Here is a 14,222-nt window from a genome sequence, read left to right as displayed (position 1 = left end):
GGCTGGAAGATCAAGGTGCACTCGGTGGAAGTGGGGTGCAGGGGCTTTGTTGCCAGTACAACAGCACAGCTGCTTAGAGAGATTGGGATCAGAGGACAGGCACAACGGCAGGCTATGAGAGAACTAGCTAACACTGCTGAGAGGACCAGTCACTGGCTATGGCTAAAAGGGGCTGAGATCACCTGGGTAGCTAAGGCAGTCATTTAACCACGTTACACACGCCAAGGATTGATCGACCCGTGGTGGGTCTGCCTCAACAGGGGGCGTCAAAGGATAAAACATAACATTAGAAGTTTTGCTGGTTGACTGATGCAGCTGTCTCAGGGCCTCCTGGGGACTGTGCAGTTAACCTCATGGTAGAGAAACTAAAAGGAGGAATGAAAGAATAGGAAAGAAAAATATTCCGCTCTTCTCCCCTCTGCTCTTCTTCCCTTTTCTGGGAGGCAGTGGGGAGGTAGAGCGTACAGCCCGATCTGGCGGGGAGGTGTGGGAAGCCAGATCAGGCACCCCCCTTCCGGCTCTCCTCTCTGCTCTCTCCTATCTTATCTGACTTACTTGTCTTGCTTCTCTCTATCACCTTTTCTGTCTCTTTGAAGAAATGAGGCTCCATAAATGTCAAAGAGGTAAGCATTTCTCAGTTGCATTGAATAGATAGAATAAACTGTAGAAAACTAAACTGTAGAAAACTAAACAGCAGAAAGAAAAAGAGAAATAACAATTTTAACATAAACCAGTGACACACTCCGAGGCTGATCAACCCTGGCAGGGCCTCCTTGGATGAAGGTGTCTAGTGATAATGGCCGAAACACTCAATGAATCCAAGGTCCACTAATGATCATGTGTCCTAAATTTTAATATGATCATTTAGATCAGATCTTTAATCCCTAAACCTAACCAAGGAAAAATGGCAGATTAGCCTGGGTAAAAGAACGAAAGTTGAGGGACACAATGATGTGTTCCGCTGGTAAAGTTTCTGGGCTGCTTTTCCTCATAACAGCCATCCCGCAACATTTTCTCCATTTAAAGCAATGCATTGTCAGGGATTGTAACATCTAGTCCTTTTACTGAATCATGAGTGACAAGGATGCCTCCTGGGCGCCTCCTGGGTGAGGTGTTCCTGGCATGTCCCACTGGGAGGAGGCCCCGGGGCAAACCCAGGACACGCTGGAGAGATTATATCTGTTGGCTGGCCTGGGAACGCCTTAGTGTTCCCCCGGACAAGCTGGAGGAGGTGGCTGGGGAGAGGGAGGTCTGGACTTCTCTGCTTAGGATGCTGCCCCCGTGACCCGGCCCAGATAAGTGGAAGAAAATTGATGGATGGATGGATTTAAAGCACCTCTAGATTTGGATAGAGGAACAAAGGGGCCAAAATCAAAAAAATAAATAATGTCATTTATTTGATTCAATATCCATCCATCCATTTTCTTTCTCTTACCCAATTCAGGGTCACAGGGAGAGGCTGGAGCATACTGCAGTTGCCATGGAGATAGAGGCAGGGGACAGCCTGGACAGGTCATCAGTTTGTTTCAGGGCCAACAGATACAGCCAATTTAGAATCACCAGTTTTCCTCACCCTGTGCATGTTGACGACCCACGCAGACATAGGAAGAACACTCCACTCAGATAAGGCCCCTGCACTGCGATCAAACCCAGGACCTTCTCGCTTCTTTCACACACACACACACACACACACACACACACACACACACACACACACACACACACACACACACACACAAAGAAATGAATAAATAAAAAGTTGAAGAGGCATGTTTTACTGAGTGATTTTCATTTTTTGACTTGGCAGTTTAAGTTCTGCAGACGAGGACAGAAAACATACCCTGCATACTTAGTCATTGTTACTTTTACTGCTTGCACACTAGCTTATCTTAGTTTTCATCTGAGAAAACAAACAGCCCCCTCTGCACGAGGTGCACCATCACCAGCTGTAAGGGTACTGGAACCAGTGCAGTCATGCTCAGGCCTGTTCTTCCAGCTCAGCTCCCAGAGCAAACTAGATGTGAAGGTTAGTTTTAAACACTGAAACACCACCAGAGATGAAGATAACAGCCCACAAAGGAAAAAGCTGAGCAGACTGAGAGAAGCCTCTGTCTTATTGTTTTGTTACATGTCATAAATGTTTTCAGCTGTTGTCACACATTAAAGACGTCTCTGTGGTTTTTAAATAAGAGGGACCATGAAGGCAGAGGTTTAATGTCAGGGATGTGGGGGTCAAACAACTGTGAGTGTATTTGCTTTTGTTTCACGTGCAGCACTTTGTTGTTTTAAATGTGCTATAAATACATTTAGAGTTGCGTTTAACAATCATTCCCCAGTGAGTATTTATTGTGAAAAACCAGTTGGGTCCAGTCTGACTTTCGCTGGGTTTTCCATGGAAATTTCAAGATGAAGCTTTTTCCTCTGAGGCTGTTGTGCCGTAGTGCCAATAGCTGATTCTATCAGGTGAGTAAAGAAGCCATTAGACTAATAATCCTGCTCAGCAGAGGATTGTTCCTTGGAGGAACACTAGAAAGAGCTCTTCAGTGACTTTATGGTTGTTTTCATATGAGTTGTTTATGTGAAAAATATGACTAACAGTCTTGACTGACCTGCTTCCTTCACTTAGCGTCTGTTTGGTGTGTAAACAGGACTTTCTTGTCACTTTCTCTGCACAGCTGCATGGCGTTTGACCTGCTGACCCACTCACTGTTTCTCTTATCAGGCCTGGATGTTTATTGTTCAGAAAACAAGTACGAGTGAAAACAGCCTTTGATTTATTCAATAAAGAAACACCCTCTGATACCAACACAACAGCAAAAGGCTCCCTTATCGCCCGTTGCGAAACACACCGTGAAGCTGTTTACACCACCACAGTGGTTTTCAGCAGATGTGATAACACTTTGTGGCCAAAGTTTAATGTTACACCAGGTTGAAAAATGCTTTCATATCTGTCCTGTCTGACAATTGGAGGATTGTCGTTACCCGCGAATTCAGAAAGAGAGTGGTACCGTTGCCTAAATATTAACATGCACAAAAGAAGCACTGTGTCGACACACACTGGATTTACTCAACAAATCTCATCTTAAACCTTCAAAGACGGATACAAAGTTGAAACATGCTGTGAAGTGCCTGTTTGATTAGGCTCATTGGAGCACACTCCAGATGTTGTGTGGTTATGATTTCCAGAAAAGTCAAGTTTAAAAAGACAAAAACCAAAACATAATGCAGTGACGTGAAAATCATCCAAACCCTATTAAAATTCAATGAAAATAATATGACAGACAAATACTGAAGCCTGCAGGTTTTACACTGGCTCAGTAAGCAGTACCTCTGCTTTTCTCTCAGTTGGTTTGTCACTGTGTCTGCAAACTTCTAGATCCAGAAAAGCTTCTCCTAAATTTGATTTGTGAATAACGTCCTTCAGGCTAAAGAGCAGAGAGACCAGCCAGCTTGTTATCAGAGATGCATTTGTTCCATATCATTGCTCAATGATAGCTGCAGGTTTGGGAGCAACATATGCATCCAGATGCTGTACTTATTTCAGCAAAGAAAAACAACATCCATACCTTTACTTATTCAGGCTCACAAGGGGGCTGAAGCCTAGACCGGTGTTTATAGGTCACCATATTGTCACAGCACAGGTCAAAAAACATTGGGCAAATGTTTTATTCACAAGAGTCAATCCACATTTTGATTTGGCACAGACTGTTTCACTAGAGCTCCTTCTTGATGCATGGTCTAAAAACGAGGGTTTTACAAGTGTGAGTCAAAGACATTAACCATTATACTGTGCGGCCATAGTGTTGTCATTAAAATATAGGCTTAAAGGTACAGTCAGTCATTGTTTGAGTTCATTTAGCAGAAAGGACAACTCATAAATATACAGGGATTAATGTGATTAATTCCCATAATTCATTCCCATAAACTTGGAATTACTCTGTTAAATACATACGAGTGAGCACTGGTTTGTACAAGCCACCCCATCATCATGAATACAGTGGTCAAGGCGGACACCATCATGTGGTCAGCCACATATTTAATATGCTGAAGGCAGAGGAGAGGAGACGCTGTGCATTTTGTGTCTGTTGCTTTCAGATAAACGAGATATGCAGGGTCATACCTCTGTTTTCTTTTCTGACTCCCCTTTACCCAAGAGGCAAAAATGACTGGAATCTGGATAAAATCTCACCCCAAGCCTCTCCTCCCTGTGATTTGGCGTTCTATAGATAAAACTGAACTAAACACACAAACATGCGTAAGCATGCTCATTTACTCCTGATACAGTCACGGTTACTGCTTGTAGGTGGAGAGAGTGTAAGTTGTTCCTCTTGCAACAGACTGAGCTGGCACGGCTAAACTGGGAGAAGTGGTTGATGGTGCGTACATTACTCAGGAATAAGAAGCTCGGTGATTTCTGAGAACAACTTGGCAAAGAAAACAGGTTACACAGGCACAAGGGCAGGAGACTAGGACGACCAAGGAGGCTTGACTGTCACCATGTTGGTGAGAAACACATGAAACAGGTGTGTAAAGAACCAGTCCATGGGTGGATACAGCAGCTCCACCTTAGAGCAAAAGGCTATAAAAATAGAAAAATGGAACTAGAGCCTAAAAAGCAAAACCACGACTCCTCTACTCACTTTAAGCCCTCAGAGCACTTTCTACCATGAGTCTCATTCACCTGATCACATTCATACAGTGCTTTTTTAGTGCCTGAGCACTTTCACCTAAAGTGGCCAATGGTAGCGTCGGGCGTTCATTACCTTATAGAGTTGGATGTCTCGAGACCGGTCTTGGTCTAACGTTCGATAATGTGTCATGTGCCAAAGCATCAGCTCTAAGAGCCGTGCTTACAGAGTGCTTTGTAGTGAATCAGAAGAGTCGACTCCCATTGAGCAAGAGCCGGCTCCTCACTTAATTTCCTTTGGCTGCTCAGCTCTCACACAGTGAGAGCTAATCACATATTGTGGCCAATCATATGCGAGGATATAGGATAATATCATTATGTGAAAAACAGAGAGGGTGAGAGACGCGACAGTCAAGTGGAGCGTGCGTCTGTCCTCTCAGTAAGTGAGACAGTAGACAGCGGTGAGGAGGGCTGTGCGAGTGCATCGCAAAAACACATAAATATGCCTGACACCCGTAAACGAAGCAGCATCTGGCTGCAGTTTAAAGACTTTTTTGTCTTGTCTCGACTTTGTCTTGGTCTTGACTCGGTCTGTCTTGGTCTTGGTCTTGTCTCGGTCTCAATACCCTCTGGTCTTGGTATTGTCTTGGTCTTGGTTTAGGCGGTCTTGACTACAAGTCCATTACCTTACCCAAGAACACTTTAACGAATAGGTTTCAGACAACCCGCTCTAAACCTGATCCCCAGTACGAATAACACTGGACCAGTTAAATATAAGCTGCAACCCCGGGGCTGAAAAATGACGCCAAAGTAAACTCCAACAACTAAACCTGTACAGTTTATAGAAACATCAGTGCTTCTGTGGAGAGGTCCATCTTCTTTATACAGATTATGGATACATCACGTTTTTTTCTCATTGCTGTTGCTTTTCATTTACATTGTGGAAGGATGGGTCATACTTATCGATTAAAATGTTGTTATTATAATATTAGATGATGAGGATTCGACAGTTACAGGAGAAAAACATAGAGCCTATTGTTTACAGTTATTGACTCAAGCATGCTGCAGTTATCACAGTTTTGTATTTTCTTATAAGTTTGTTTTTTGTTCCATTTTGACTTTTGGTTTTAGTTTCCAGTGTTTTTCTTGTTTCCAGTGTTTTTCTTGGAAATGTTTCATTTTTTCATTTGTTTCAGTTTTAGTCCAGATTCCTTTTGCTGATTCATGGCAAATGCCAGAGGCAGGATTAAAAAAACATAAAGTATAGTCTTGCAGACTTCCCATGCACATGTTTCCTTTGCACTTGGACGAGTTGGCACAGTGTCTTTGTTGGGCTGTGCAGCTGTACATGGACACACTCACATCCTGTAAATCAGTTACTAAGTGAACAATGGTTTCCTACACATTTAGCTTGTAAATGGATAAAGACTTTACACTGGTAGAAGTTATCGTAGTTCCTGGAATATGATGGCATATAAAGATTTGTCTTTGTCGGCATGCTGAAATGTCACTGCCACTTAATAAAAGCTGATTGAGGCGCTCTGCTCCAGCCTAAATGTTTTGGGTTTTTTTCCACACTTATCAGCTGCCGTCGAGTGTCTCCAGGGGGATTTCCACATATGCTGGCTCAGCGGGAGTGAAAGGGATGCCTGCCAACAGGATCTTTAGAGCACGCACTCCTTGTTTATTGTGTTGGTTTGAGACACTAGTTTCAAGTGAGCTAGGTTTGAAGTGCGACCAGGAAGTAACAAAATAATCCAGAATTTTATGATTTCTTTCTTTTTTTTTGTTTGTTTTGGCAGGCAAATACTTGGAAAACCTTTTCTATGCTCCATGAGTAACTTTGGCACAAAGAATCAAGAACACCCTGTCCACAAATTACCAAACACACGCATCAGTTTTCATAACGAGATTCAACTTGCCATTTTAATGACATAAGATAGCAGTAGAAAGATCCTTTACATAGTTTGGCCACTGTTTCATGCATCTAATAATCATTCGTGACACTGAGCCAAAGCCCTGCTCTGGATAAACTCCAGCGTAAAATCGATCAGGCATTAAAAAAGCTTTGCGTGGTATTATTTCTTATTTCTCTTTCTTCCCATTTTCATTCAACATGAACATTTTTATTAAATATTCTCAGTATTGCATGAGGGCAAACTTGAGGTAATACAAATATTAAGCAGTAAGTATCTACTGAGTAACTATTAAGTGTAATAATCCACGCTGGTCAGTTACACGGTGGCTGTAGCTCTGATGGTAGAGCAGCTCACCTGCTAATCAGAAGGTGGGAGGTTTGATGCCGCTCTGCATGCCAAACATTCTTGAACGCCAAGATCAGTGTGTGTGATCGTTAGATCGAAAGCACTAAATAGGAAAAAAGTGCTCAGAGTAGAAAACCAGTCCATTTACTGAATTTTGTTTTTGTGACAGGTAGTCTAATAAACTGGCTGAGCACTGTACATATAAAATCTGTCTGTTATGGTAAAATCATTAGATAAATATAATAAGAGGGGATTGGTGAAGAGGAGAAGCAGCAGTCTACAGTGCAGCGTGCTTCAACAGCATTTGTTTCTCAGTCTGGAGAAATTATTGAGCGTCTGTTGAAAACAGCGCGAGGTGTTTGTAAATCAGATAAATGGACTGACACCTATCTGAGGAGTCAAAGTACTTTTTTATTACCAGCTTCATTCACATTCACACACAGCGACTCCAGCGAGTGCATTATGGGACAAGTTGGAGTTCAAGGACTCTTGAAAAAGCCAAACCAACCCTCTGATTAGCAGACGTCCTGCTCTGTTAGCTGAGCTACAGCCACTGAGTCTGCTTTGTCTTTTCTCCTTTGATCTCTGAACTCCCAGTGAAATACTTCCCTGCAGGCCAAAGTCAAATCTCATACGATTCCTTGCCTTCATTTTCATTTGTTGCGTTACAGCTCAGTTCAGCCCTGACATGTTATCAGCCTGTGATATTTACTTTCACACTCTTCCCACATTTTTGCACTTTTACTTGTTACCTGTGGCTATAGGGCATGTTCAGAGGGTGAAGTCTGAACCTGCTGGCTGAAGCAAACATCCCGACTTTACAGTGGAAACTCTGCAATAGACAAGCGCACATTACAACCACAGTGCTGACTTTAACACGTTTTTATTTTGTGCAGCAAAAAATTAGCGTATGAAAATATATCATTCAGTTTTTATTGCAAATGAATTGATTAAAGTAAAGCAGACAAACTGAAATGCAAAGCAAACAGCCTCACTGAGCAAAGTCATATTTACAGTCAGGATACAAAGTAATACTGTTCACGGTCTCATCATAAAGCATTGTAGCACATCTCAGAGCTCAGCGGGAAATCCTTCTGGAAACAGCTGTCTTCTACAGGATACACCTGGGGATAGTCTGTGGGGGCAAAGTAAGGTGCACATTCTGGGGTGGGGGAGCTCTCCTGCTGGCCTGACCAGCAGTGCGGCAAGCCGTAATATTCCTGGGGGCCACAGTGCTGATAATGGTATTGCTGTGGGCTGAAGCTGGACTCCATTCTGGTGGGCGAGTCATAGCATGAGGAGGAGGAGGAGGAAGAGAAGGAGTCCTGAGGAGAATAAGTGTTGGGATCCACAGGGTTGCAGAAAGTCAGTGACTCCAATGAGGAGCAAGGGGCCTGAAAGAGAGGAGGACATCGAGATTACTTTGGGCAGGACTGCAGGTGTGCCACATGGTGGTCATCCAACCAAAGCTAGGCCCAGAGCTCACCAGGAACACTTGTGAGTGGTGTTTTTGATTTAATGCATTCATTTGTGTGCAGACAGCTTACAAAACAGACATGCAGACATGCAGCTGTTTATCCTGCCAGACAGATCATTTTTATCAAACACAAACAGCTGTAATCACAGTCAAAGCAAGACTAGCGCCTTCAGATCCATCCACACAAACCTATCCACTACATGCTGAATTCAAGCACTGACAGTGTTTGTGGAAATAAACGACCACCACGCCAAACCTCCGTTCCAAATAAACGCATTGCTATTGCTTGTATTACTGCTTTTAAAACAATCTTTAAATTTTGGTCACAAACAGAAAAACTGGGAACTTTTCGGTTTTGTCACAAACTTGAAGTTTAAAGAAACCCCAGTTTCCGATTATTTCTTTAATGACGGTGTTTCGTTGGTGCCAGCTGAGACTTACCATCCCCTGGCCGTAGTAGTCCGCATCTGAGGAGAGTCCGTGGTACCAAGGCTGAGGGGAGGTTGGAAAAGGAGGCAGAGGGGTGTCGTAGGTGGTACCACCGTATCCGTTGCCGGGCAACATCACATCCCCAAACTGCTGCTGCTGCTGCTGCTGCTGCACCTGGATGCCGCACTCCTGCATCTGGATGTTGCACGCGCTGTCAGGGACTGGGAACGAGATGGTGGCTCGAAGCTGGAGGGCCAGCGACCCGCAGCTGCTGGCTTCAGCTGGGGGGACTGAGGGAGGAGGAGCCACATGGCCACCTGCCGAGATTCAGTGTAACAGTTAGACCGAAAATATCCAGAATACAAACACATGAGATGTAAACAAGTGAATCACATGCTCAGGGTTAATCATTGCTTATCATTTGATCACGGACCAGGATATATCTGCCACCACTTTGAAAGGGTGTGGTCTAAGAGCGGGACCACGGTGGAACTCCACCCCTCTGAAATCTGATTGCCCCTTGCCCCCCCTCCAGCTGAAAACGGCGTCCTCAAAAATTGATGCATATTTATTTGTTTATTTTACAGAATTTTCTGACCCCCTTCAAAACAAACAAACAAACAAACAAACAAACAAACAAACAAACAAACAAACAAACAACTTGATTAAGATCATCAGACTTTGGCGCTTAGGGCAGGCCGCTGTAGCACACGTGTGTCTTTCTGGGATGTATTTAAGCACACTGGATGGACAAACTTACTTTGGAAAGTGGATGCGCGAAGCTCCTGTAGTTCCACGCAAGCCTGGTGTATCTGCTGATCAGGAAGAAAGAGAAATAAAGAGGAGGGGGGAGGAGATACCAAATTATTGACGTCTGTTTTCCTGTAAATGACTTGAGTGGCTTATTTTGATAAAACGGGCTATCAGTGATTTACAGGTGCAGTCTTGCACAGAGCCGTATTCTTCTCAGCAGAAAAAAAAAGTGAGACTGAGAGCAGGGGACAAGGGCAAAGAGGCGTGGGGGAGGGAGGAGTTACCGCATTAAGCTTCTTGTTGTTGGCCTCCTTCTCTCTGTGCCTCCGCAGCAACTCCTTGACCGTGATCTTCACCCGGACCCCCGGGTACACCTTCAGTTGATCTTAATGAAGAGCACAGTGTGTCAGTCATGCGCAGTAATCTCCTCTTAAAGCAAACTAAACCAGTCATGTACTCTTCTCCTCCCTCTCCCTGCTCCTCCAGTAAAGCACCACAAAGCCTTTCTTATACATCACAGCTTATTTTGTTTCCAGTAAACTGAAATCGCTCCATAAAGTGTGGCTACATTCTAATAAACTGCTGACAGATTTTCTTTTGAGATTTTGTAAAAGAATATAAGGAAGTGCTCTGAATTATCCAAAGATCCGAAACGTTCCTATTTGATCGCCGATGCGTAAAAGCTCGTTCCCAGCGCTCAGTGTTTCTGAGTTTTACTGCTGGCTGATCCCCTCTTCAGAGCCTCCCGGTCGGGAGACGTTTTCACTGCACCCTGTAGCCCCGAGCTGCCACGCCCCAGTCAGAGGCAGAAGAAATCGACTCTAAACGCGTTAAAGTAAGTAGATTTTATTACGCATATACGATCGAATGAATGTAAATAGAAATGGGCGAGGAGATGAAAGAGAAGTCTGTTTGGCACGGTGGAGTGAGGTTAAAGCTGGACAAAGGCACTGTCGGGGCGTAAAGCTCGCAGACAAAGAGTCAGCAAAGCGATTCGCGACCAAAACGGAACAAAACTTCGAAACAAGAAGGAGCCGCTGATCTGCGCTTTTGGATCGAAGCGCTGCAACAGTTATCAAGGAAACGAGTCTCCCGTGTGGTGCACGTGCGCGGTCACTTAGTGAAAGTTTGATGAAGTCGTTATGGAAAAATTTCGAGGCGATTTCAGCCCGGTGCTGTTTACAATTCAAAACCCCAAGCTCTACACCAATCTCCGTTACTTTATTCAAATCACCCCTGCCCCCCATCACGAACGCCTGACAGTTAAAGGCAATGGGAGTAATTGGCAGATTTTTTTTTTCTTCCATACTTGAAGCTTGATTAAGGAACGGTGAAAGAACGCCTCGTATAGGTGCGGGCGATTTAGGCCTAAAGGCGATATTTAAAGCATTCAGGGGTGCGAACATTTTAGAGAATATGTTAAGAGATGAAACCTCATCTGATAAATATTCATACAGAGAAATGCTACTTTATGATTTGTCTTAAATGTGGAATATGCTGGGCAAAACGAAAGGCAGACACATCCCACTCGAACACACAGAACACCCTGTTACGCACAGACAGCCCGACCACACAGCCCGCGAGACTTCCAGTTTAATTTTTCCAAACTTAAAATGATCTTTGAAAATGATCATCTGCGTGTCCTGATGTGCTCGGCAGACGACAGTCGGGAGAACTAAAGCACACAGTAAAGCCATAAACGTCAGTGAAGCTTGGAGAAGTCTTTGAGTGGAGAACGCTACACAAACAGGTGGAATCAGGTGGCATTAAAGTTATTCTACACGTGGAAGTTCAATTTAGCCCATTCTACTTGTAATTTAAATATGGGAAGAAGTGGGCATCTAAGGGGGGTGAACACTCCACTTAAACACACAAATCGAGTGCTTTCAATATTTCCACTAAACTCTACATTACTCTTTTTCCCCTCCTTTCTCTTGCAAACAGGGAAAAATGCAAGAAAATGATTTCCTGAAGAAAATCCGAGGTGAAACTCACCGGACATGATGGCTGGGATGCAGAGATGATTCCTGGAGAAGAGCTGAGGGACTCAACAATGTCCTTTTCTGCCTCAGCAAAATGGCCAAGAACGAAATTTGTGCAAAAGTCTCCAAAAATAGCAACACAAATGTCTTACAGCAGAGCCAGAGCATACAGAATGATTGTAATAGAGCTGGGGACATATTAGTTTGAGATTTTCTCCCTCCATTCCCTCTATTTAAAACCCCTAGAACTCAATGATTTGACAATGATTTGATTGCGCGTTACTTACCATTTGAATATTCAGAGGCAACTCTCTCAAATCGATTTTCAGTAAAATCACTAAGCATGAACACTCTATTAAATCCACTTTAATCTCATATATTAGTATTTTACACTTTAACCTCGAAAAAAATGCACTTTTATTCATTTTACCCTCCTTTTGCACTATCCCAGCATCAGCCCCCTTCACTTAGCACTGCAGCACCCACGACCGCTTCAGTGCAACTTTAAGAGCGCATTTCACCTCAAACCTCACGTTTACCTCAGTCACACATTTTTTAAAGTTTATTTCACAAAAAAACCCTTAAAAGTGGCAAAGAGGGAAAGTGGGTGTGGCAAGGGCCAACAGCCCTCGTTGGCATGGCAGGGCCTCCAGCTCCATCAGAGTGCTCACACCTGTTGGGAGAACAGGGAGAGCGACTCAGCAGCTTCACGCACAGTTCTGTCGTTAAGTCTTCGTTATATTTTCATAAAAATAAAAATGAGTGTCAGGATCAAAGGTTTCCGGTAAGGGCGCCCGGCACAAAGCGTGCCGTTTAAGAAATGTTTTGAAATGTTTAAAGGAACTCCCCCTGCATTATGATTTACCACAACTGAATCAAAAACAGTTATTATTTTAAATAATCTATCAAATCTGTGTTAAAATCGAGTAAATAAATAAATAAATAACGAAACTAAAAACAAACATTGTAGCTCATTCTTTGCACTGAAGTCCCTTACATTACACTCCGCCTGTATTTTATTTCTCAGACTGTTTGTGGTGCGAAGGTCAGAAGACAAAATGAACTCATATATAAACGTTATATTTCTCACACTTGGATAAACGCATCAAAAATAAAATTGTGCTACAAGCCGGTCAAAATATATTAATTAAGACCCGGATCTATGAATATTATTACATTTATTACAGTAATAATAACACAAAGCTTGATTATGACTGCAGCATCTATATCACTATTCATCACAGATGCTGAAGTAACATTATTAGAATATTACAGCGTCCTCGCTCCATGACAACAGCAGACTGATTTTAAGTGCTAACACATCATCATCAACATCATCATCATCAGTTCTATTCGCCCATTAAAATCACTCTCTGTGCATCTTCAGCGCTTTAAACAAAGTGCTGTCTTAACTGCACATCCCCGTTTCCTCTCCTACGCCCAGCATTGCCTCTTCTCACAGCGCCCCCTCCTGCAGCCGCGGCGCAGCGGCTCCACCTAGAGGCCACAAATGGAAATGTTCATGAAAGCATTCTCTCTTTTCACACACACACACACACACACACACACACACACACACACACACACACACACACACACACACACACACACACACACACACACAAACTGGCAGTGTTTTTGTGATCACATGTTGAAAAATGAAGCTGTTATCAATCAGTCTCATTTCCAGATGTAATGCTCAAAACATGATTATAGTTTTCTTCATTAACAATTTGATTTTTCTGATAAAACCATCAAACCATGACAACACTTCCACCGTGTTTTGCAGAGGGCTGCAGACACTCACTGCTGAAACTTTCACCTCCATACTGTCAGCCTACTGGAATACACCTCAGCAAATAACACAGCACATTTGAAGCTATAAACAGGATAAAAAGACAAATGAAAAATTAACTAAGGATTTAAAAGTTGCTCATCCTACAAAAACATTTGATATATCTGGAACATAACATTGAATGTTTTTGTTTTGGGGTTCGTTCCCTATCAGACTCTTTTTGACGGCTTCAGCCCTCCACACACTTCATCCCAGGATGAATTACTAACATTTCATGTTCAAAGACCAAACAAAAGACATTTTTGTACCCAAATCCTTCCCACACGTAGGACAGAGTCAGCATGAAATTCGGATATCTTGTATCCAACAGCCCAGCTACGGTGGCCCTGAGCGTTCAGATGCCCTGTAATGAAAGAAAATAGAAAACTGCCTTAATTCTGCAAAAACACCAAAAAACACAACAGAAGAATCCTAAAGAAACAGCTGCGGTTAATGATTAACGTAACGAGGTATCGACAGTATTAAATGAACATGACAGGTTTTGTTTGTTTGTTTGAGTTTTGTGTTAGTTAGACACATTTATATACAAACACATTACAATATAGAGCATATTTTCAAATAGTGAATTAAAACAGTACACATGCTTCACACCAGCATAAACCACTGGATTCAAACACAATTGAATACACTGTGTGGATGGGTGTGGTTTATGGCTCCGCTGCAGGGAAGGGGTGGAGCAGTGAGTTGAGGAACAGTGCCAGGAGAGGCTGGTTGGAATTATTTCAGTAGGACGCCGGACACGGAGGGGAGGGGGGAGCGTGGATGAGCGAGTTGTAGCTGAGAGAGGCTGGAAAGCAACACCAGCAACACTCTGTACAGAAGTCACACTCTCCCA

The 14,222-nt window shown here is 43.2% G+C and overlaps 1 protein-coding gene and 1 long non-coding RNA gene across 2 annotated transcripts; one reads left to right on the top strand and one right to left on the bottom strand.

Annotated features, from left to right (window-relative positions):
- Positions 1-7,282: 7,282 nt before the first annotated feature.
- Positions 7,283-9,939, bottom strand: linc.pou2af1 (lnc RNA pou2af1; the record flags this gene model as incomplete). The annotated part of the gene is given in 4 exon segments (XM_031741758.2): positions 7,283-8,285; positions 8,810-9,114; positions 9,558-9,612; positions 9,835-9,939. Coding segments are annotated over 4 exon segments (810 nt in total), but the record flags the coding sequence as incomplete, so codon positions are not given.
- Positions 9,940-10,394: 455 nt separating this feature from the next.
- On the top strand, positions 10,395-12,494 carry LOC120432931. The gene is made up of 2 exons (XR_005608207.1): positions 10,395-11,300; positions 11,495-12,494. It is a non-coding gene; the product is annotated as an uncharacterized LOC120432931 (long non-coding RNA).
- Positions 12,495-14,222: the final 1,728 nt, after the last annotated feature.

This window comes from Oreochromis aureus, linkage group 14 (assembly GCF_013358895.1).
Source record: "Oreochromis aureus strain Israel breed Guangdong linkage group 14, ZZ_aureus, whole genome shotgun sequence".
Lineage (NCBI taxonomy): Eukaryota > Metazoa > Chordata > Actinopteri > Cichliformes > Cichlidae > Oreochromis > Oreochromis aureus.
This window is presented reverse-complemented; position numbering and strand designations above follow the sequence as displayed.